This window comes from Lampris incognitus, chromosome 6 (assembly GCF_029633865.1).
Source record: "Lampris incognitus isolate fLamInc1 chromosome 6, fLamInc1.hap2, whole genome shotgun sequence".
NCBI classification, from domain to species: domain Eukaryota; kingdom Metazoa; phylum Chordata; class Actinopteri; order Lampriformes; family Lampridae; genus Lampris; species Lampris incognitus.
This window is the reverse complement of record NC_079216.1, coordinates 58,350,800-58,375,371: the sequence shown is the minus strand read 5'-3', so window position 1 is coordinate 58,375,371 and position 24,572 is coordinate 58,350,800. Positions and strand designations below refer to the sequence as shown.

The 24,572-nt window shown below is 44.4% G+C and overlaps 1 protein-coding gene across 1 annotated transcript in view; it reads left to right on the top strand.

Annotated features, from left to right (window-relative positions):
- The window catches only part of tjp1b (tight junction protein 1b), a 47,112-nt gene that overhangs the window by 18,689 nt on the left and 3,851 nt on the right, over nt 1–24,572 (top strand). The window contains exons 2-25 of the mRNA XM_056281224.1: nt 1,027–1,083; nt 6,243–6,367; nt 6,489–6,591; nt 6,907–7,222; nt 7,606–7,712; nt 10,542–10,710; nt 10,839–10,983; nt 14,424–14,557; nt 15,173–15,278; nt 16,219–16,369; nt 17,070–17,178; nt 17,265–17,484; nt 17,608–17,792; nt 17,887–17,982; nt 18,093–18,175; nt 18,275–18,485; nt 18,627–18,727; nt 18,841–19,191; nt 19,524–19,751; nt 20,833–21,690; nt 22,932–23,023; nt 23,285–23,500; nt 23,675–23,811; nt 24,079–24,550. Of these exons, the coding sequence (XP_056137199.1) occupies nt 1,036–1,083; nt 6,243–6,367; nt 6,489–6,591; nt 6,907–7,222; nt 7,606–7,712; nt 10,542–10,710; nt 10,839–10,983; nt 14,424–14,557; nt 15,173–15,278; nt 16,219–16,369; nt 17,070–17,178; nt 17,265–17,484; nt 17,608–17,792; nt 17,887–17,982; nt 18,093–18,175; nt 18,275–18,485; nt 18,627–18,727; nt 18,841–19,191; nt 19,524–19,751; nt 20,833–21,690; nt 22,932–23,023; nt 23,285–23,500; nt 23,675–23,811; nt 24,079–24,550 (4,763 nt within the window). The 5' untranslated portion in view covers nt 1,027–1,035. The remainder of the gene's footprint in view (nt 1–1,026; nt 1,084–6,242; nt 6,368–6,488; nt 6,592–6,906; nt 7,223–7,605; nt 7,713–10,541; nt 10,711–10,838; nt 10,984–14,423; nt 14,558–15,172; nt 15,279–16,218; nt 16,370–17,069; nt 17,179–17,264; nt 17,485–17,607; nt 17,793–17,886; nt 17,983–18,092; nt 18,176–18,274; nt 18,486–18,626; nt 18,728–18,840; nt 19,192–19,523; nt 19,752–20,832; nt 21,691–22,931; nt 23,024–23,284; nt 23,501–23,674; nt 23,812–24,078; nt 24,551–24,572) is intronic.

The window sequence follows — 24,572 nt, the reverse complement described above, 5'->3', positions numbered from 1 at the left end:
TACAGCAATGTTGGGACCGCTTTATAAGAGGATGATCCAAGCACCTCCTTTCTCGAACAAATGTGTTGGAAGTTTAAGTTTCATTCAGATTCCTCATACTCCGTGTGTGTGTGTGGGGTGGGGGGTTAATTGACGCTTTAGTGCCATGTGTATTACATGGCTCTGTAGTAGCTTCTACAGTGTACTGGTGCTAAAACCCAGCAGCAGATCATACAATCGTTATTTCTGTAAAAATAAAGCTGAGTATACACTGTCATTTAAAATCTTCACCTATTTTGAGAATGTAGAAATATTACACAAATAATGACAATTTTTTTATGACCATTTTGTCACTCCATTAGTGCATTCACCTTAGAGGATTGGGCAAATGCTGAATGATTAAAACTGAGGTCACCCTGGAGATTCCTGACACGTCACTGACATCAGGACATCTGGTGTTGGTGTTGGTTTACAAAATTTGTTGTTGCCACTTTAAGAATGGGAAGCTTACTCCATACGGAAGCCGTAATCTTATATAGCCTGAACTGCCTTTACTATAACTTAAGCACAGTTCTTTTTGTTATAGAGTCATGCTATAGTTTTTAACAGTTGGGCGTACCTTTGAGATATGTTTTGCTTACCCACTCATCCAGAATGACCTGCTGATTTTGCACGACTTGCTGTAACATCTTGCTCAAGGACACTTGGACAGGTTAAATGGCTTTTATGCATGGAACCTCGGACTCTTCAGCCACAGGGCGGTCACTCCAGCCACTAGACCATCTTGGTTGCTGTGGTTAACTAGAAGCCCCTTGTAAAATGAAAGCTCCCTCACACTGTGCTCTTCAGCTGCAAAAAAGGGTTTCTATTAAACCACGTTTCGACCTCAGTAGTGCTCATCTTAGTGCCATTTTCGTTAGGTGTGTAAGAAGACCATGGATCAGTCAAAATCAGTCGGGTTACTAAGGTGTAAAAAACCTCTACTGTTTAGCTAGAAACTGTTAACACTGTGCATCTAACATTTTCCTCTCTCTTTTTGTCTTTCAGAGCGCAGCAATGGAGGAGACTGTCATATGGGAACAGCACACAGTAACACTACACAGGGTGGGAGTCTTTGTTCTTTACCTCCATCTGTTTTGAAACCGCCCTCTATGCAAATATCACTCTGCACTTCAAATCATCCAACCCACAGACACACGCTTATACATATTGCCTCCCTCCTGCTTAGCAAAGAATTGTTCACGACCACAACTGTAGGTATTGTGTTTATAAAGTGTTGGACAGAAGTGTGATTATGTCTTCCAGGTTTGAGGTTGTAGACGACCAACACAATACACTGTCATGGAATAGAGATGCTGAATACTATCTGGTTTTTAATCCAAGGATACAAGCAAAGTCCAGATAACCTGCTGTAGCTGCCATCATTCTACATTTATGAAGTTTGGGGTTTAAAAGTTATCATCTCTAACCATTTTGCTATCTGTTGACATAGTACAGAGTTATTAGGTCAACAAAAACTAAAAAATTGTTTTTTAGATTTTGTGCAATGGTGAGCTGAAAAATCTTTAGAAATGTATACAAATGAGAAGTGGGCATATACGCTTGACAGCATGTTTTTCCTCGCTAACCTCACCTGATGTGTTTATTTATACCTTTTCACTCTATCGCGCCACATAAAACTCAGCAAATATAAAGCATTTCATTTTCAGTAACATGCAGTCGAACCCACTTAAAGAGGTAATTGACCCATTTAAACGTAACAAACCCTAGACCATTTAGTTAGTTTGCTGATATCTACAAGTTAAAAACCATTTAAAGGTTGAAAACATGACAGGCTGGTCTTGATACTCTGTGATGTAAACATAGCAGGATAAACACATCTGCAGCTGATAACATAAAACATTGATCTGTGTGATTTTAGGTGTGCCAGCCAAGCAACAACCTCCAGGGCTGAAAAATGAAGCCACTGTGGGAAGTGCCAAAAACTGCAGTTCCTCAAATGACCACTAGAGGCTGGCTTTAAAAGCGAGTCAATCCCCATAGACCCCTATGTTAAAATGCCCAACTTTACAGCAGAAATAAACATGTTTACAGCCTGGTACATCAAACGCTTTGGTCTCTATAGCCTATTATCTCATTCATGACAACTGTATGAAGGGTACATTTTATATAATCCACCTGTTTAAATTATAGTAAGGTTAAAGTTATGCATAATTAAGGGTGTGGCTGCTTTGAGTGACAGGTGGGTCAGGACCTGGGCACGATGCGTATCCATGGCACTGTGTACATTTAAATAGCCGTGAACTTGTTTTTTGGTGTTGTCTGGTTGATAATCTATCCATCTATTCCATTCCATTATCCAAACCACTTATCCTGCTCTCAGGGTCGCGGGAATGCTGGAGCCTATTCCAGCAGTCATTGGGCGGCAGGCAGCGAGACACCCTGGACAGGCTGCCAGGCCATCGCAGGGCTAAAACAGAAAATGTTTGAAAAAAAAATAAAGTGCATGATGTTCAAGGCACTAGATAACAATCTGAGTGGAATTCTTTTTTAATCAAAAATAAATAACGTCAAGGTGTCCGGATAGCGTAGCAGTCTATTTCGTTGCCTACCAACACGGAGATCGCCAGATCGAATCCCTGTGTTACCTTCAGCTTGGTTGGGCGTCCCTACAGATACAGTTGACTGTGTCTGCGGGTGGGAAACTGGACGTGGGTATGTGTCCTGGTGGCTGCACGTTTGCCTCCTCTGGTCGGTCGGGGTGCCTGCTCTGGGGGGAGGGGGAACTGAGGGGAATAGCGTGATCCTCCCACGCGCTACGTCCCCCTGGTGAAACTCCTCACTGTCAGGTGAAAAGAAGCGGCTGGTGACTCAACATGTATCAGAGGAGGCATGTGGTAGTCTGCAGCAACAACTGGGACAGCTTGGAAGAGAGGGGTAATTGGCCGGGTACAACTGGGGAGAAAAAAGGGGGGGTTGCGGTGAGGACAGTAAGGAGCTCAACCCCGTGGTAGGCATCACATGACCGTGTTATTGTGTTCATGCCGTTATCTCACAGCCCTACTGTCAATGCTGATTCTTAGGCACACCTACATCCAACAGACCCATTATTAATGTTATTAGCTGCAGCTATGTTTATCCTGCTATGCTAACATCAGAGTACCAAGACCAGCCTTTTAACCTTTAGATGGTTTTTAACCTGTAAATGTCAGCAAACTCATTAAAATGTTAGTAGGTTTCATTACTTTTAAGTTAATCTCTGATAAATGGAATAACCCCACAGCTTGAAGTTTTTTTTAAAGTCCCGATAATAACCTGTATATTTTTAAACCAGTTCGACCATAGATAAGTCGAGGTTGGATTCGTTGAGAACCCTCTCAACTAGATCACTCCCGTCAGTTCAATGCTGTGTTTGAAGCGGCTTACGTGGAAAAAGTGGCTCATTGAGGAGAAATCGGCATTGACGCACAACATCACGCATCTTTTTTTTTTTAGTTTAAAAAAAATAACTACAGTGTTTCCCACAGGTCTGAAATATACTTGTGGTGGTAGGCGGCGGAAAGGGCTGGCATCACCTGCCAGCACAAAAATGTTCTACTACATGTGACAAACAACAAATATGTGTGACTTTTAACACAATATTTTGATTGATAGAATATTTCTATTGATTTCACACAAGGTATTTCACAGATCCAAGACCCCCAACCCTCCCGTCCATCTATCTACATGAGAAGAGTAAGACAGTTAGAAAAAGAAAAAAAACACGAATCGAAAACTCTTTAGTGTGTACAAAGATGGCACTGTTTGTCAGAGCACTTCATCTTTCTAGGTTTTTCGGAGCGTTCTCAATGCCTGTGCATATGGGAACACCTCTGGTGCTGGTCCATTTATCAATATTCACAGACATGCAGCCAGGTGCTCCCCTTTCAGTCTGTTTCTCAGGTCAGTTTTGCCCTGAAAAAACAATAAAAAACAGACACCGCTTTAAATTAACTGTACAGAAATTAGATGTAAATATATTTAGTGCTGAAAGAGATAAAATTCACTTACCGTGCTGCGTAAATGCATGAAAAATTAGTAGACTAACCTTAACTAAAGCTAGTCTGTCTCTAAATGCCATAGCCCAAAGAGAAAACAAATTATAATCTTATATTTAGCAAGGGCATGGGGGCGTTTAGGAGGGATGGCAGTGGAGTTTTTAACTAGATTGTTTAACACAATCTTGGAAAGTGAGAGGATACCTGGGGAGTAGAGAAGACGCATACTGGTACTGATTTTCAAGAATATGGGTGATGTGCAGAGATGTAGCAACTACAGAGGTATAAAGTTGATCAGCCACAGCATGAAGATATGGGAAAGAGTAATAGAAGCTAGGCTAAGAGGAGAGGTGATGATTAGCGAGCAGCAGTATGGTTTCATGCCACGAAAGAGCAGCACAGATGTGATGTTTGCCTTGAGGATGTTAATGGAGAAGTATCGAGAAGGCCAGAAGGAGTTACTTGTGTGTTTGGAGAAAGCATATGACGGTGCTGAGAAAAGAGGTGTGGTATTGTATGATGAAGTCTGGAGTGGCAGAGAAGTATGTAAGAGTGGTGCAGGATATGTATGAGGGAAATGTGACAGTGGTGAGCTGTGCAGTAGGAATGATGGACGAGTTCAAGGTGGAGGTGGGATTACATCAAGGATCAGCTCTGAGCCCTTTCTTGTTTCGAATGGTGATGGACAGATTGACAGACGAGATCAGGCAGGAGTCTGCGTGGACTATGATGTTGAAGAATGACATTGTGATCTGTAGCGAGAGTAGGGTGCAGGTTGAGGAGAGGCTGGAGAGGTGGAGGTATGCACTGGAGAGAAGAGGAATGAAAGTCAGTAGGAGCAAGACAGAATACATATGTATGAACGAGAGGGAAGACAGCGGAATGGTGAGGATGCAAGCAAAAGAGGTGGTAGAGATGGATGAGTTTGAATACTTGGGGCCAACTGTTCAAAGTAACTTTGAGTTCAGAAGAGAGGTGAAGAAGAGAGTGCAGGCAGGGTGGAGTGGGTGGAGAAGAGTGTCAGGAGTGATTTGCAACAGAAGGGTACCAGCAAAAGTTAAAGGGAAGGTTTACAAGATGGTTGTGAGACCAGTTATGTTGTATGGTTTGGAGATGGTGGCACTGATGAAAAGACAGGAGGTGGAGCTGGAGGTGGTAGAGTTGAAGATGCTAAGCTTTTCATTGGGACTGACGAAGAAGGACAGGATTAGGAATGAGTATATTGGAGGGACAGCACAGGTTGGACTGTTTGGAGACAAAGCAAGAGAGGCAAGATTGAGATGGTTTGGACATATACAGAGGAGAGATACTAGGTATATTGGGAGAAGGATGCTGAATATGGAGCTGCCAAGCAAGAGGAAGGCCAAAAAGGAGGTTTACGGATGTGGTGAGGGAGGACATGCAGGTGGCTGGCATGACAGAGGAAGATGCAGAGGACAGTAACTGATGGAAACGGATGATCCGCTGAGGTGACCTCTAATGGGAGCAGCTGAAAGTAGTAGTAGTAGTAGATTTAGCAAGGACAACTTTGCTACATGTTGCTCAATGGTCAAGTTACGTGTGCTAAATACACTCTTGAGTCTTGTAGCTACGAACGCAGCATAGTTGCTGCTTTCTTTCATCGAATTCGAAGCTACTACCAAAGTCAAAGTGCAATTACACAACAAGGAGAAAAGGAGTTGATTTGACTGGTCCATGCTTGTAAAATATCCACCATGTCCACGTCTTCTTACGTAATACCAGAGAACGTCTCTCTATGTCTCTGCAGAGCATGTGCGAACAGGTGTGGGAGGGGTAGAGCGAGGGGAGATTGTCCATTAGTTAATCGATCACCGATGGCGTCATTCTATCGGATGGATAAAAAAAATGAAAAATGCTAAAATGGGTCGGCCAATATACTTTGGCGGCTGTAAATATACCTGGGCGGCCCGCCCAAGTAAAGTCTGTGGAGAAACACTGCAGTACATTTAAGTAAACCATAATAAAATAACGTTTAATCAAAAAAAATTTTTTTTTTAATTATTGTAAAAAAAAAAACACTTGACATTTTTTACTTTCAAACAGCTTTCAGCAGCTTCTGTTAAGTCGAGGCACTGTTAGGTTGGCTATTTTTTTTTTCTTCCCTGGTGGGATCAACTTAAGCGAGTTCGACTGTATATATAAAGAAGCATGTTCAGTGGTGAGAAAGAATGCACCGTGTACTTATTTCTGTTTCCTTGTGCACAGGCACCAGGATTTGGCTTCGGCATAGCCATCTCAGGAGGTCGGGATAACCCCCATTTTCAGAGTGGCGAGACCTCTATTGTCATCTCAGATGTTCTAAAGGGAGGCCCTGCTGAAGGCTTACTGCAGTGAGATTTTGTTCCGTAACCATGAGCCGTTTCACATTTGCTTATAACCAGTATTACATTTCCATGCACACTCCAAACAGGCACCAACTTGTCACATCTGTACTCTGTGTCACCTCTCCAGGGAAAATGACAGAGTGGTGATGGTCAACGCTGTCTCCATGGACAATGTGGAGCACGCATACGCAGTCCAGCAGCTTCGCAAAAGTGGGAAAAATGCAAAAATTGTGAGTCTCATGAAAAGTGCCAACTGCTACACCTTTCAGTCAGTTTAGAAAACGTCATACTGTTTGGTTACTTTAATGACCCTTTTGGAGCTACTGTGCATGGACAGCGGGGCTGTTTTGAAGGGTGGGGTAAGGTGGGGTAGGCATGCAGGCGTGGTAGAACATGCATGTAGTTGCCAGGATCATATTAACTTCTGACTTCTATCATTTGACTTGTTTGACAAAGATGAAACCAGTGGCAAGTGCCATTGATTCACCTAAACTGATACAACACCCTGTCAGACTGATCTCACGTCTCATTTTCCCCCCTATTAGACAATCAGACGGAAGCGGAAGGTGCACGTCCCCATGGGCCGTCATGGGGAAAGGGAAACCATGTCGGAGCATGACGAGGAGGAAGACAGCTACGACGAGGAGATCTATGAGACACGGAGTGCGCGCAGCGGCACTTACAGTGGCGTGGGTGGGGCTATGGGCAGGCGCAGTGGCCGGAGCAGCGGACGAAGGGACCGGGAGCGAGAGCGCAGTGTCTCAAGGGAGAGGAGCCTTTCCCCACGCTCGGACCGCCGCTCACACAACCTGCCTCCACGCCCTGCCAAAGTCACCCTTGTCAAGTCCCGGAAAAATGAAGGTGAGCCTCACAAAGTCGGGGAAAAGTGGAGCATTTCGGGAAACAATAGTTGTTATCCTTTTTTACCAGCCACAATGGCTTGCAAAACTCCTGAAGCTCAGTAGCCATTTTCATTATTATTCAAAACCCCTCGCTTTTAGAAGAGCATGTAGAACCTTTGTTGGTTACCTGCCAGTGTGCCTGGTTAAATAAAAAAATACTAACAAGCCAAAGCCACATCCTAAGTAAATTCAAGTAAATCCAAGCAAAAGAGCAATTAATCTTCTTAAATCACTGATCACTACTCTGATCTCACTCCTGTGACAGCAGCAGCCAGGCGACTGCGAGTGTCACACTGAGCTCTGTGCTAACATTCGTTCTGTTGCTGTCATCCACTATGCAAGCAGAATATGGCCTGCGCCTGGCCAGCCACATCTTTGTGAAGGACATTTCCCCTGAGAGCCTGGCCGCCAGGGATGGCAACATCCAGGAAGGAGATGTAGTGCTAAAGGTGAGCAAGATGAAAAGTAGGCGAGGAAAAGAGGGGGAGATGTTTGAAGAGAGACAGAATATTTGAATCCAACCACAAATCACATTTAGCCTATTGCCTTTGACGGGACACCCTCTTAATGTTAAAATCACTAGAATAAGAAAATCAGAATCAGAAATGGAACTTGAGTGATGTTTAAATGGTTCTTTTAAGTTTCCTTGCCTTTCATTTTCTTTTTATTGTTAACATAGTTGAGAAAGACCACGAGAAAACAAAATTAGAGGGCTCTGTAATGGGAGGCACATCCATGACAGGAAAAAAGAGCTGCACTGGACTAGTATTTATTCTACACCAGCCCTTCTGTTCCTTAGTGGTTAGGATGTCCCTGAACCAAAGGGCCACGGTTCCCTATATAGCTTCACTGGTCAATGTATCTTTAACACTGGAATGACCAAGGCGGTCATTTTGACCCTTTTGGATTTTCAAAGTTTAATAACTTTGTGGGGGGGAAGGATACAGACCTGCCACTCACTGAATGCTCCTAAAATTGTCTATATTTGCATTAAAATGAGTTTTAGATCAATTGCACACAAAAAAGTTGTAAGATCTACCTAAAACGACCGTGACCGGTCAAAATGACCACGTGTAATTTATGCATCATGATGCGCGTCATGTCACTATGTATGACGTGTGTTGGTCACATCATTTCCTTCGCGAAGTTCACTGCTTTGTCCTAGAAACACACTAGCGTTCTCCGGTGCAGAGTAATAGTCTAAACTTGATTTTTGATTATTTCCAACATGTCTGGGTGCAGCCGCCGTTTCAGTCGCACCATGACTACCACCGAGGCATGGCAGTATTTATAGGCATTGGACAGCGCCGATTTTAAATTGTTTGAAAAATAGTATTAATGTTGTTAAAATGTTGATTTTGGTGTCAGTCGTTTCTTAACAGACATACTAACATGTGTAATGCATTAATATCTATATTGGGTATTTATCTTGACAGAATATAGCGTTTAAAAGCCAGCGGTCATTTTGACCACCCATGGTCGTTCTAGGTAGGTGTGAAATCCCGGTCGTTCTGGAGTTAAGCAAGGCATTGAACTCCTCCTTCCTCCACACAGAGTATTACACTAGGCTTTCCAAATAAGAGTAATGATAGCTTTTCTTAAACAGATGGCAAAAAGAGAATTTCCCCCTTAGCTAATAAAGTACATCAAATCAGATTCAGGGCGGCATGGTGGTGCAGTGGTTAGCGTGGTCGCCTCACAGCAAGAAGGTCCTGGGTTCGAGCCCTGGGGTAGCTCAACCTTGGGGGTCGTCCCGGTTCGTCCTCTGTGTGGAGTTTGCATGTTCTCCCTGTGTCTGTGTGGGTTTCCTCCGGGTGCTCTGGTTTCCTCCCACAGTCCAAAGACATACAAGGACATGTAGGTCAGGTGAATTGGCCATACTAAATTGCCCCCAGGTATGAATGAGAGCGAGTGTGTTGGCCCTGTGATGGCCTGGCGGCCTGTCCAGGGTGTCTCCCTGCCTGCCACCCAATGACTGCTGGAATAGGCTCCAGCATCCCCACGACCCTGAGAGCAGGATAAGTGGTTTGGATAATGGATGGATGGAAATTAAATTCAATTAATCTATTTAGTGTTGTGCTCTTCTCAACGGTGTGCCTTGGTGTGTAGGAACTCCTACTACGGGATCTAGCTGGTTTGGTTTGGATGTAGCTCACTATCAGGTAGCTTGGTTATAGCGATGTTTAATGACTTAGTTCCTTTCTATTGTTATGTCGGCCCAAGTGGCCAACAAGTCTAGGCTATTTTTTTTATTCTTGGACTATTTCAAAATCAAAAGCATTCTAATTCATTCCAGTTAGCATTGTTTTAATCTCTCCTGTTGCCTTTGCTCTCACGTCTTATCTTTTCAGCAAATGTGCATGGCAGAAATAACCCATTCTTTATTATCTGTGTGAGGTTCTGGAAGTTTAAATGGGTTGAATGAATGAAATGTTAGCAGTTTGGAACTTTTTCTTTCCGCTATAATTTCTGCTTTAAGTCAGCAAATTTCAGTCCCGTAAAATTTCCTCGACATGGTTTAATGACGCACAAGTTATAATTATTTAAACGCCTTGCAGGTTATCCTAGACCTAGTGTATATACTGTGTGTGTACTAGGGATGCACTGATACCACTTTTGCTCTATGAATTCAGTTACAAATCTTAAAGTATCAGCCGATACAAAGTACTGATCCATTACTTTTGATAAACAGTACAGACTTAGATCATTAGTTTTGGGTCAATGGGCAAAATTATTGAGATGGAGTCAGTTTTGTTTCCCCACCATCAAAGAAAAGCATGCTTCCATGTGCTAAAAATACAGTAAATCAAGCCATTTTGCTTTTATTTCTGATATATTGTTCATGGCTTTTGTATCGGATTTTAGTCCTGGGTGAAGTCTCCGGTACGGATACTCCATTTTATCCCGGTTATCAGCCCAATGTCTGATACCAGTATCGGTATCAGATATTTGGCTTCATACAACGCTCTCAAAAGCCCTCTAAATTGAGTTCAAATATAAAGGCATAGGTATTATCATGTTACAGTTTGGAGCTTGAAAATCTTAAGCCTGTGCACAGACAATTTCTATTCTTTCAGATTTTCGCTTTACTGTAGCACTTATCAGTAACATATAGGTGAACATTTCTTGGCTGTAGGCAATAATTGAGCGTGAGCACTATTTTTTTATTTTCTGCTAGTTATTTCATTCAGTTTTATGACACAAATTCCATCATTTTACAGAAATATCCTTTTATCATCTAACAAATAGCTAATAGGTTCTTTCTCTGACTGTTTCAGATCAACGGCACAGTGACGGAGAACCTTTCCCTGATAGATGCCAAGAAGCTGATAGAGAGGTCAAAGGGCAAGCTAAAAATGGTGGTCCAGAGGGATGACAGGGCAACCCTGCTGAACATACCCGACCTCGATGACAGCATTCCCTCAGCCAACGCTTCTGACAGAGACGGTGAGGGGGGGGGGGCACTGAGGTTTTGACTTGAGCTGAAATGTTGGACAAGGAACCCTTTTCTCTGAGGCTTCAGTGCCCAAGCTTTCATGTCAGTCTTCAGTAGCTGACGTCTCCTATTCTATCAGACATTTCAGATATCCATTCTCTGGCGTCTGACCATTCCAATCGATCACACGACAGACATCGAAGCAGCCGTTCCCGTTCACCGGACAGACGGTCAGAACCCTCGGACCACTCCAGGCACTCCCCCCCACAGATCAGCAATGGCAGGTAAGGACCAAAAACGTTTTATACAGTAACTTGCAGTGAGAATGAATTTAAATAACCTAAACTGCAAGCAACTACTTGCAGGAAGTGCAAAGGTCAGAGATTATTGATGTCGAGCACATTATAACACTCAACAGAAGTGTCGGTAGTTGGAAACCCCAGTATCAAATCTTTCAAAAGATGTATGAGATGTCCCAAGCAGACAAAATAACTGTGCCATTTAGTCATTATATACATTATATAGTCATTATACACATCATATACACGCACACCAAAATTCTGAATTTTTGCCTCATTAAGATGCTATTTGGAAGGAGACATGACCACGTGAATGTTTTTTTTTTGGGGGGGGATTTACCATGGTCTATTATGACAGCTAAATACTTTAATCACATTATTGATCTCATTGTTTGTGTGACACTTTCCATCACTAGCCACCATCAAGCAACTGACAATTGGACAGACAGCACTGACCTCATGTTGGAAGTTGTAATTTACACAGAAAAACCGTGAAACAAAAATAGTTCTCTGCCTTTTTATAGGTGAGCCTGAAACTGATATTTACCCCATGGTTAATGTGCTGTCAAAAATGTTTATGGTGGCAACAGAAATTCTGGCCGTGGCTTTAAAAACAAGTGGGGCACTTACACATAAATGGGTACATTAAGCGCTTGCTGGGGAAGAGACGTTTGATGTTAAACATCCTTACTTGGATTATGCGCTGTTGAATTTAAGGTGGGATTTTAAAGTAAAAGGTTTGTTTTTGTGTTATTTAAAATAAGGAACTCAGTCAGGGTGTTAGATGCAAGCAGTGGATGTTTTGGTGTGTAGACCTTTGTCGTGATAAGTTTGGACCTTGTGCATTGCATTTTATACTGCCCTTGTGGTAAGACCAGATACCATACACACCTTTCTGAAGAGGTTTTGGCCCATCTGCTTGTGGTAGTATCTTCAAGTGCTTCACTGATTCTTCCTTCACAGAACACAGTTTCCTGTGGCATTATGTCCAGTGCTCAATACTGCCCCTTTTTGTTCCTTTTATACACCTGGCAGTTGGAGAAAACCGTAAGTTTGGCACCATTGTTAGAAGTTATATATGTATTAATAGTAGGTAGTAATTGTAATTGTAGTAGTATATTTCAGTAGATGTAAGTAGTTGTGTAGATGGATAGATATCCTCTCACATACTGTTAAGACATGATGTAAAATCTCAATATTGTTAAGTTCTTGGATAATGGCTGCAAACCTGTATCCATTATTTCAGTTAAGAAATAAGCTCTTGGCTACTTAGAGTTGGGTGGTTGGGTCATCATCATCATCAGTTCCGTAACCTTTTTTGAGGTTGTAGGAGCAAAGCTGATGCCTCAACAGTTTGAGCCATCATTGTGTTCCAGTAGGGGGAGTACCTGGTGGTCCCTATCGCCTCTCCAGGTATGGACGGCCGTTGGTTCATGGAGGAACTCATCCGCCCTTTGACAGGTTTTGTTTTTAGTCCTGCTGGGTGTCCACACACCCTCCTCACAACAACCCAAGGGTTGAAGTGGGAGTGCCGGTTTAGTCGCCGACGACCCGACGGTTGCAGTTTAACGTCGTACCCAGGACTAACCAGGGTGGTTGGGTAGGGGTTGTAATAATCCAAGGACTTTTTGATTAATGGACTTTTCTGTTGATTTTTTTGTGATCTCTTTGCGTTTGACATGTGAGATTGAGAATTCATGTCAGAGAAAGCTGTCGTTTATCTAACAGCTGACGACTATAACAAAATATTGTCATTGTGACTCGGTTTGGCATTAATTATTAAGAGACGGGGCTTGTTTTGACTCGGGGATCACAGAGTGGCTGTCACACAAAACACAGCTAGTGCAAGTGTCAGATGATCTGTGTGTGTGTGTGTGTGTGTGTGTGTGTGTGTGTGTGTGTGTGTGTGTGTGTGTGTGTGTGTGTAACATTGTTTTGGGTGTGCAAACCACATATTTGGGACAAGGACAGTGTGCCTCAGAAAATAGGCAAACAAAAGTTCCCATCATCTACTGATATCACCGCTCGCCCCTTATGTGTTGTGCAGCGATTACAGCGATTGTTTTATATCCACATGTAGTTCTGTCTGTCTGCCCTCTAGTGCCTGTTTTGGGAGAATTGTCTATTTTGGGTTGAATTGTGAAATTCTAGAATGGTCAAGTTAAGATTCAGAGTGAAAAATCTTTTTCTGACTTAGCAACGGCGTGTTGAACATGTTGAAGGGTTCAGATCTCTGATGGATGGAGTCCCCAGAGTCTGGAGTTACTGACTGCATTTACATGCACCGTTAAGATTAGGCCATGTAATTGGACTGCTGTTGTTGTCCCAGTATACAAAAACCGGGGTAGAATGGATTTATCGACGGAAGTATGTCCGACCCCAGTACGGTAGGCGGCGATATGCCCCCTTTCAGCTGGTTGCGACTGCGGGAACTAAGGCTCATGCGCAGAACGCCTAGGCTGGTTCGGGGCCAATTGAAGCATATACGTGCCAGAGTAAATCAATCCCCAACCGCATTATCTAGGTGTGTTAGTCTGACTTCGAGAAATTCGTTTTGGTACAATTTCAGTCGGACTAACACGTTTAGATGTATTTTAAAAGTTCAGTTTTAGTCAGACTAACACAATAAATCGACTGTTTTTCAACATGATGTAAACGTACTGACTGACAGGAAGGAGAGGTTGACACAAGTTATGGTGTGTCTTGGGCCTGATCGAACTCTCTTTGACTTTTTTCTGGTTTCATTAAGCAGTTATTGGTACTACCCAGGCATTACCTTGATAGTACCTTGGTAGTATCTCGGAGAAGGCACTACCAACTTCTATAAGGTCTAGTGCCCTCCCCTGGATGGGTTTAATAAGATGTTATTGACAGGCCTAAGTGCCAGTTCCCCACTATAGCTTCATTGAATCACAACAGGCTTCAGCTCTATCAGAATGCCGTAATTTTTTTTCTCCATATTTGTAATTATTTCACTCATAATTGCCTCGGGAGACCTTTTGTTACTGTGTATAAGTCTGCTTGACCTCAGCATGCAGAATTGGCAATGGAGTCAAACCTTTCCTGGTCTTTATCCAGGGCCCCGTGTTAAAATTTACCTGGGGGACAGAATCCACGCTGCCGCTGTAGATAAGCTACTCTAAAAATAGACTACAAAAGAAAGGAGAGGCAGGGCAGTGACCTTCAAGACCATGGGACCGCCTCAGACTCAAGCTGTTCTCTTCTTCCCTTGTTTGTTTTTTTTCCCTGGCTAAAGCATGTCTGTCCACCGCAATCAGGAAAGGTTCGACAAGTTGACATCAAGGTTACGCGCTGAGCTGCATACGGCCCTGTACAGAATCTGTGGCATACATCTGCAGAACATGTTTATAATATCACCAGTCACTTTTTTAAAGATAAACTTAAATGAGTCATATTTTGTCTAGTCACAGAAGTCGGGATGATGAAAGGATCTCCAAGACGGCTTCGACGCCATCGAAGATAGCAGAGGACATTCCTCTGCCCAAGCCCATTGACTCCGCTGTCGCCAGAGAGGAGAAACAGCTTCCACCACTCCCAGGTCAGGGCTGCGGCTGTTAAACTCAACGTGTCCACATGAGAGACGATGAAAGTGAGAGAGGGAGGGAGAGGTCGTCATTATTGTCAATGTGCATTTGTCCTGTATTCATACTTACGAGTCCTCTTGCTGTGACGCACCCAGGAATCCAGCATGTCCTGTTTACCTGTCTGTCTAGATAATTGGGTAGGAAATAGTTTTGTAATGATGAAATGAAAACTTGTATGAACCAGTCATTTGTTCCTTTTCTAAAAACATAGTTTCCAAAAAAGAAAAAAGCCACATTGTGGAGCTTGCCCAGAGCCAAGAGGAAATAAAGGGTATGAGCTGATCGAGTCTGACGTTCCTCCCCAGCCTGCAGCACCACGCTGCCTGTCTGTTTGACCTCTCAGCTCAGAACTCTGTGTGCGCGTGCACGCATGCCAGCTCAGAAATTCCTATGCAGGGTATTTTTTATTTATTTAGAGCGCAGTATTCACATCGGCGTATGTGTCTTTTGTGTGTCTGCGGTGATATAACTCGCTGTGTTTGGGGCTGTGTTTGCATTCTTGTAACATGTAAGCGTGCAATTTCGTACGTCCGTAGCGACGAGACTTTGTGTACGTTTGTGTCGTTTAGAGCCCAAGCCAGTGTACGCCCAGCCTGGGCAGCCAGACGTCGACCTGCCAGTCAGCCCTGCGGATGCCCCCGTGCCCAGTGCCGCTCACGACGACAGCATCCTACGGTAAATCCCTCTCGAAAGGCTCATGAGAATCAATTATATTATCTGAGTAAGTTTGCACATGCAGGGGTATTAACCTGGTAGGTTACATAGCTCAGAATGAACAAAATAAGCAGACAACTGCAACAAAAATCAAGAGTGGGTCACTTCTGAATATTATTATGCACGTAGTACCTGCATGAGCCTGATGGGCTGCACCAACACGAGGCTATGAAAGGAAATTTGAACTGATATAGTATATTCAAAATATGTGAACAGAAACTGAAATACGGATGCTTTTAAAGTGCACAGAGGTCCCTCCATGACCTGCAGGAGTGCTCCTCTGATCAGCTCTCGTTGTACTTGATCCAATGGGAAGGTAACTACGAGGGGAAAATTCAACCTGCAGTTCATTGTGACAGCACAGATCCCAACAGCAGCTGACAGTTTTTGCAACGGTCCCTTGCACGTACTGCCTTCGGTTCTCTGTATTCAAGCAAAAGGCAGCTGGGTAGTTTCGATTCACTGTCTTCATATACATTTGTAACAAACGCCAATTCGCCAGTTAACTGAATAGTGAAAGGTGAATATAACCGATGAGTGTGCTGATGAAGCCTTTTACACAGATGAGCGTTTTAGTGTTATTGTGTTGTAGTGTTACTATTTTCCACATTTGATGCTAGGGCTGGGCAGTATATCTTGTTATGCCCATTTGGATCGATTCAGATGTATGTATATTTTAAACAAGTTTACTGTTTCTACAGATTTTCTTTTTTTATTGTACTTTGTTTACGCTGTACTGCATTTAAAAAAAAACGTCAATGAACACAAAACCTGGCTTGTATTAGCTGGAAGTTTTCATAACCAGTTTTTGGAAAAACCTCGTACCTTAAAATAATGTCATACCACCAAGAAGGAGACAAATGTGATGTGATATTTTGGGCATTTCGCCAAATGCACTCAGACCGAGCATGAAATTGGTGAAGTTCAAGAAGGGAGAAAGCGTGGGGCTCCGGCTGGCCGGGGGGAACGACGTGGGCATCTTTGTCGCTGGAGTCCTGGAAGACAGTCCTGCTGCTAAGGAGGGTCTGGAGGAGGGTGACCAAATTCTCAGGGTGAGACGTTCATCAAAACTGCAAAACATATGGTTAGCTGCAAACTCACCCAAACTCTCTTTTGTGTAGTTATCCTGGCATTCACATGCAAGTCCAAATTTGCAGAGAGGAAACTTAACGTATGACGGTGTCCTCCAAGGGAATTTTGCTTTTTTATATATATATATATATATATATATATTAGTACGGTTTCTGACAGTGTCTGAAATCAGTATGGGATACGCCCCCCCCCCCCCAAGCTTTCCCGCTCTGTTTTATTTGTGGTCTGAAACTCCCGTTATTCAAAGATTCCCGTGCGTCTAGGTTGGTCTCTTAGCAATGGGCCCCCCAAGAATGCCCACTAAAACAGTTTTCTCAACTGTGTTTGTCCCATTTCCTCCCAGCCACATATTTCCTGCATGTACCTCCTCCTTTTTGTCCAGTATAATGTGGAATAGCTCCAACCTTCACAACTCAAGGCATATCATCACCGATACAAATGTAGAGCACAGGAGCAGCTGTTTAAAATTTATCCGAGTTGAGATTCAAACTTTGTATTTGTTTAGTGTCTAATAGTCTGTTTCAGATCATTTGAACACACACAGGCTTAAAATGGCATTAAAGGGTGTTTTTTTTTTTTTTTTTTTTACAAAAACATCACAACGCTAAAGCGACCAACCACCATTGCAATATTAGTGACCTCTTTTATTACAAATTTCAGGTAAATAATGTAGATTTTGCAAACATAATTCGAGAAGAGGCGGTGCTGTTTCTCTTAGACCTTCCCAAAGGTGAAGAGGTCACTATTCTGGCCCAGAAGAAGAAGGATGGTGAGTGGAATTGAGTGTATGAGACATTTTGTTCTTTAGGGTTTTCTGTCACTCTGGGTCTGATCAGCGACTCTTGTCTTGTTCAGTGTACCGGCGGATAGTCGAGTCTGATGTGGGTGACTCCTTCTACATACGGACACACTTCGAATACGAGAAGGAATCGCCGTACGGATTGAGCTTTAACAAAGGCGAGGTGTTCCGCGTTGTTGACACCCTCTACAATGGCAAGCTGGGCTCATGGCTGGCTATCCGCATTGGCAAGAACCACCAGGAAGTGGAGAGGGGTATCATCCCTAACAAGAACAGGTGACAGCAACACCATGGTCATGCTATCTGTCATTTGACTTGATAATCCGCCGTGTGCTGAGCTGTGCTTTAGTTTAATAATTGCTTATAGTTGTATCTGTTCTCCATGTCCTTTGCAAACAGAGCGGAGCAGCTCTCTAGTGTGCAGTACACTCTTCCTAAAACGGCAGGCGGTGACAGGGCTGACTTTTGGAGGTTCCGTGGCCTACGCAGCTCCAAGAGGAATCTGAGGAAGAGTAGAGAGGACCTTTCAGCCCAGCCAGTCCAGACAAAGTTCCCAGCGTACGAGAGGGTGGTGCTAAGAGAAGGTAAAAAAAAAAACCTTAACGTCGGTTCTTAGCCAAATGCATATTGCATCTGAAGTCCGTCATGGTTATTTATCATTTGTCTCATTTGGTACAGCTGGTTTCCTAAGGCCAGTTGTTATATTTGGGCCTATTGCTGATGTTGCACGAGAAAAACTCTCCAGAGAAGAGCCAGATCTTTTCGAGCTTGCAAGTACGTTTTCACATATGTAATGCAAATACCTCCCCATTTTTGATTTCACTTTCTCACATTTGACTAACCGTTTACATTTTTTCATCCATCTTGTTAACCACATTAACCAGAAAGTGAACCCAGAGATGCAGGAACAGACCAGCGTAGTTCAGGAATCATTCGTCTTCACACCATCAAACAGATCATCGACAGAGTAAGTGTGCCCCTTTCAGAAGGCACTGAACACCATAACCATGCATTTTTGGAAGTTTCTGTGTAATTCTTTTCCTTTCCTCTTCTTTCTCCAATAAAGGACAAACATGCTGTACTGGACATCACCCCCAATGCAGTGGACAGGTTAAACTATGCTCAGTGGTACCCCATTGTTGTGTTTCTCAACCCGGACAACAAGCAGGGTGTGAAGAACATGAGGACTCGACTGTGTCCCGAGTCCAGGAAGAGTGCCCGGAAGCTCTATGAACGAGCCATCAAACTGAGGAAGAACAATCACCACCTGTTCACTAGTGAGTGTGCTCAGAACCAGGCTGCGAGGATTTGGGGATGGTTTCCCTTCGAGCTCTTTTTTTTTCCCCCTTCTTTTTATTAGGGAACGAGCAAAAATTAGCAATAAGTAATTTGATTGTAATTCTGAATTTGTTTCCTAGCCACCATCAACATGAATAACATGAACGACGGGTGGTATGGCGCTCTCAAAGAAACCATCCAGCAGCAACAGAACCAGCTGGTCTGGGTGTCAGAGGGCAAGGTCAGAAATTAAGCCCATCTAGACTTTGATCACAGAAAAATGTGTAACGCTGATGTGTTGGTCCGAGCGAATGAGATACAAGCTGTTAAACTCCCTGCTCTTTGTCCTGTCAGGCGGATGGAGCCCCTGAGGATGACTTGGATATCCATGACGACCGTCTGTCTTACCTCTCAGCCCCTGGCAGTGAATACTCCATGTACAGCACGGACAGCCGGCACACCTCTGACTATGAAGACACAGACACAGAGGGCGGGGCATACACCGACCAGGAGCTGGATGAGACACTGAATGACGAAGTGGGCCTACCCACTGAGCCTGCCATTACACGCTCCTCTGAGCCTGTACGAGAGGATCCGCCTGTCATCCAGGATGCACCTGGTTACCCTGGCTATCAGCATCCCGTGCAACCTGATCCAGCCAATCGTATTGACCCTGCTGGATTCAAGATGGCTGCTCCACAGCAGGTAATGTCCACAGCCAGCAATGGCCAGGCAAGCCTCTAGAATCTGGCCCAACAGCAGAGAGGGTTTCACAGCTGGACTTAAATGACAGTATAAAAACAAACTCTGGTCAATGTCATGTTCTCTTGAACATTCACTGTCTCAGTTTGAATAAGAAACCTGCTGCAGAAGCTACCACTGTGTTATCTGTTTTAACCAAATGTTGGCCAATGCGATCTTTGGCTGGTATAATGTTTCTCTATAAAAGAAAGAGAGTTGTGGTGATGGGGTGTGCTTTAGTTTTAGTATGCCCTTGGAAGCCTGTGTCATAAATGTCTCTTAACAATACTTCACAGCAAGACGAAGTTGTTCTGGCCATGCCCTCGCTGCCCTTGGTGGTGGCAGCTTCCCCTGCCGTTGAGCAGCCCATACAGCTAGAGGGTATGCACCCAGAGGAGCCACCCGCTACAGCCGCAGCTCCTCAGGCTGACTCACTTAACAGCCCCAGCCCTGCCCCCGATCTAATTCAGCCCCCTGCACCACACCAACCCCACCCGTCTGGGCTACCTGGTCCAGAACCAAAGGTACCCATCGCTGCCTACACCAGCCCTTCGGACTGGGCCTGGGTCCCCCCAGCCTGCCTTTTTAACTGCCTGTCCTTTCGCACACGCTTTCCACACGCTCTCTGCATGACTCGCCCACGCTTGGTGACTCACTGAGCCCACTGTGTGCCTCTGGCCATCAGAGAAAATGTGTGACAGGCTGGTCCACATGGAGCACAGTGGGCTGGGAAACGTGGAGACTGGTGCATCTGTCTTCGACCTGGACGAAGACATCCACAACCAGTCTTAACTAGCCTATTACTTCCTTTGCATGGCTCTATTGTTTTTGGATTTTTTTTTTTTTTTGGGGTTTCTTTTAGCCTTAACTCTCGTAGGTAAACAGTAGTTGTGTTTGCAGTGGCATTCTAGTGGTAAATGCACCGTCTGTTGTAGTGCCAGTAGTTGAAGTGGTTGGATTCAATGCAAACTGAATGTTGGTCGCATGATGGAAACTAACCTGCAGACAGTATTCTTAGTATTTATCTCTGTCAAGCAAACTTCCCTGTGGTGGAAAATACACAAACTTGCTTAAGCACTGAATTACTCCTTCCTTAGTAGTGGTACTGGCCTGTCTTGATGTCACCAAATCAAGCTTCCTCCACAGGAAGCACTGTAACTAGATTTGCTGTCTACAGGCTACACATCATTTGTTTGAAACGAGGCCTTTCAAAAATGTACCAACTCCTTGCCAATGTGCCAAACAGGAAACTGAAATTTGGGAATAAGTGGATGAATCCTTTTCAGCATTTATGAAAGGCATCTTATCAAACAGGCATTCAGAACTGGTTTTAAATAATGAACAGGTCTGCTTGTGTACTTGCACTTTGACTTGATGTTTGCTTAATCTGTTGTTAGTGTAACTTAAAATCTAATGATTTGGATATGTAAAGTTCTGTGTGTTGACCTCTCTTGTATCAAGCATATTTTGGTCCCCCTGGTTGTTCTAACAGGCCCTTTTTTACTCTGACTGCTTTCTTTCCTACAGTATGACAATTTTTAAAAGCTTTAACTGCTGTTTTGACCAGAGGTGATGGATGTATTATTTCCTGCTCTTTCCCCACAGATGTACAAGAAAGATCTGTACAGTATGGAGGAGCCTGTGCGTGTAAACCATGGTCTGAAGCCTTCCGTGAGCTACACTCACCAGCTGCCGTACCAGGACAAACAGCCATACCGTGAATACGACCACCCGCCTTATGGATACGATGGAGGTGGCTACACAGAACCAAAGCCTCACAATTTTGACTCTCACCTGCACTACGACAACCGTGTGCCTCACTACAGTGAACAGTGGTCCCCCTATGACCAACAGACCTCGTCCCAGCCCACGGGCTTACAGCCGGGCCACCAGCAATCCATGGGCTACAACCCCCGGCCACCTTACGAGGATGGGCCTGGAAGGGACTACAGCCCCCCTCAGCCACGCTATGAGGACGGCCCCCCAGTTGGTTATGATGGCAGGCCACGCCATAGCAAACCTGGGCCCATGCGTTATGATGAGCCCCCACCCCCACCCCCAGTGGGTTACAATGCCCGCTCCCCATATGAAGCAGAATCGCACAGCTTTCCCATAAACTCGCCCCGATCCCCAGACCCACCAAAGCAGTATTATGGGGACTCTGCTCTGAGGCCTGCCTACAACCCCGGACCTCCCAACCGGGCTTACAAGCCAGGAATGCATGAGCCCATGATGAACTCTGAACCCACCATGCCCCCCCTTAAACTTGAGACCCTGCCTTCCCCCGGTGAACCTGGCATCACCGCAGGCCCCAAGCCCTTTCCTGCTCCACCGCGAGAAGACCTCGAGGAAGACCCTGCCATGAAGCCTCAGTCAGTTCTAAACAGAGTCAAAATGTTTGAGAACAAGCGCTCCGTGTCTGTGGACAGGGCAAAGGATGGAGGGGATGCATCAGTGCTCAGGGTGAGTTTTGTTAAGTGTGTACAACCAATTTAACAAGGTCACCTTGTCAAATGCAGAGTGATTTCCTGCCACTGTGTTTGATGAGTGTAAGTGTAGTCACATGGTTGGGCTTACTGACTAAAGTCATCACCATATAATGAACAGGAAAGAAATGCTGTGCATCAGCTGTGCCAGTATTCCTGTGGAGAAAGTGGTGTCATGGACTGCTTGGATTTTTCGCCTTGCCGCTCTAGTGAAAGTTCAAACTTTAATTCCATTTACTGTTGACCTTTCACAGTCGCCCAGTCAGATTACAGTTTTGTGTGACAGACAGGAAATCAACAGCTCTGGCTTAAACATGGATGAGAAGCTAAGTGTTCAGTGTAATGCTAAGTGTCTCTGAGTTTCCTGAGCTATATTACATTCATTTGAAATCCTACCACAGCCGAGGATAGAAAAACATTTCATGGCAACATTTTAGACAGAATGACCAGATTCAGTCTCCTATTTTATTGTTTAAAGCAAAGCTAACCACGACTAGCAACTTAGGCTACCAAGTATACTCTTTGAGCTAATGTTTAGCGGTCAGCGTTAACTACTGTGCCCAATCAAGCAGCAAGCGCAGACAGTAAGTGGACTGCATCTTATACAGCACTTTTCTAGCTGCAACAGCCACTCAAAGTACTTTACAGTCAATTAATGCCTCACATTCATCCACACACACTCACACCGATGGCAAGGTACAAGGTAACAACCAGCTCATCCGGACCAGTTAGGTGTCTTGGTCAAGGACACTTTGACATTTTTACAAGGAGGAGCAGAGGATTGAACCGGCGGCAACCCTCCAGTTACTAGACGACATGCTCTACCTCTAAGCCACTCTCCCGCCAAACTCAGACTGCTCGTGTGTTGATGGCTTAATCTGCTGTCCTGTGAGACTGTAGTAATAAAAATGCCATTCATTATTTTGCCATAAATAATGTGAAAATCTGTCTGTAATAAACTAATTTTTTTATAATTTTGATCATTTTAAATGGCTTTTATCGTATGTACCCTTTTGATTCTTAATTTTAGCATGGCACTTCAAAACTAGATATAAAACTTGACCCATGCTCCCTTGGAATGACCTAATCTTGCTCACTGTGTGCATTTTCGGGGATTTTAGATGTCCAACACGTCATCAGATATTTTATGTTACTGACTAATTCTTACGGAGAAAATTTGTTAGTAATCGCTAATGGTGACTTGTATTGCTGCTCCAGCCTGCAGATGCTCCTAAACCTGTTACTGGACCTGGCCCTGTTCCCAAAGCTAACTCCCTCAGCAACCTAGAACAAGAAAAGTCCACTTACAGGTATGTAGCCATTATTACACAAAAACAGACTGAAAAATTAATGGATTAAGGACAGTGGTTAAGATGTTTCACTGCAGAAAAGTGTCAGTAATCATCCGTCATCGTCCCAGCTCTATCTAGTGGATAGCAAACAGTCATTGTGAATTCCATGCTGCAAGCGCCACTGTATTAATGGAACATTAAAAAGTACACAGCCTATTTTACAGTTTCTCTGTCCTCTTGAAACCCTCATGTCCGTGTTTCCTTTGGGTCTTACTACAGAGCCCCTGAGCCACAGAAGCCCCAGTCTAAACCCATTGACGATGTGGTGCGTTCCAACCACTATGACCCAGATGAGGACGAGGAATATTACAGGAAGCAGCTGTCCTACTTTGACCGACGGAGCTTTGACAGCAAGGCCATGGGCCAACCCAGCCTGGGTATCAACCGCTTCCATGAACTACCCAAACCAGCTCAACTGTCTTACCCTTACAACAGGTGCCTGCACCTCACCCCATTATTTTTAGCTTATGTGAAACCACTCTACCGGATTAAGATCAGTGCTCAGACTTTTTTGTCAGGCCAGTCTTGAAGCGTATAGCCCTTTTGTTGAAATGTGTCATTTGTGTGTGTGTGTGTGTGTGTGTGGGTGTGTGTGTGTTCCTGCATCAGGGTTGAGTCTCTGGAGAAGGTTAGTCCAGTGGAGAAGAGGTATGAACCTTTGGCCCAGATCAGCCCATCCTCTCAGTACGGGCCGCCACCACCTGCAATCCCGCCCAGCACCTTGCCCAAACTCAGCCCAAATGAGGGTAAGCACATGTTGAATTTTTTTTCTGCATGGCTCCTATGTCCTGTCCTCACACTTCTTTAATTCCATGTGAACATCCCAGGCACACAGGTCTAGTTCTTACTTCTGGTGTGTGGCCAATGCGGATTTGCTTCATTCTGTACATACAGAAAGCCACACATACAGAAAGTCAGTTTATTTAAGAGAATCAGATGAGTAGTTAAATGTAAAAAACAGTGAACAGTGCTGTTGACTGTAAGTAAATTCTCAAAATCTCATGTGTTTCCAGTGAATTCCATTCCTGAACCTTTGAGCTCACCCAACCCCAAACCTGAGGTGGCAGCTCTGAGGCCTGTCAGCAGGGAGGACTCCACACAGGGGGGATATTTGCCACCACGGGGCCTCCCTGAGAAACCTCCAATCAATGGCACTGACAACACCCCCAAAGCCCCTGGTGCTCCCACTGCTACCAATTACAACCGTTATGTCCCTAAGCCTTACACCACCTCAGCACGGCCCTTCGAGCGGAAGTTCGAGAGCCCAAAGTTCAACCATAACCTACTGCCCAATGACACGCAAATAAAGACAGAGCTCATCGTAAAGCCCGGTGTAGTGGGCAACAGCGGCGGCAGCAAGCCTCAGCTCTCTCCACAGCCTCCAGACCAGGACAGCGGCCTGGACACCTTCACACGGACGATGGACAACAGGCCCAAGTACCAGCACAACAATGTCAATGCCATCCCAAAGGCCATCCCTGTCAGGTGAGTGAGCAACATTGCCAAA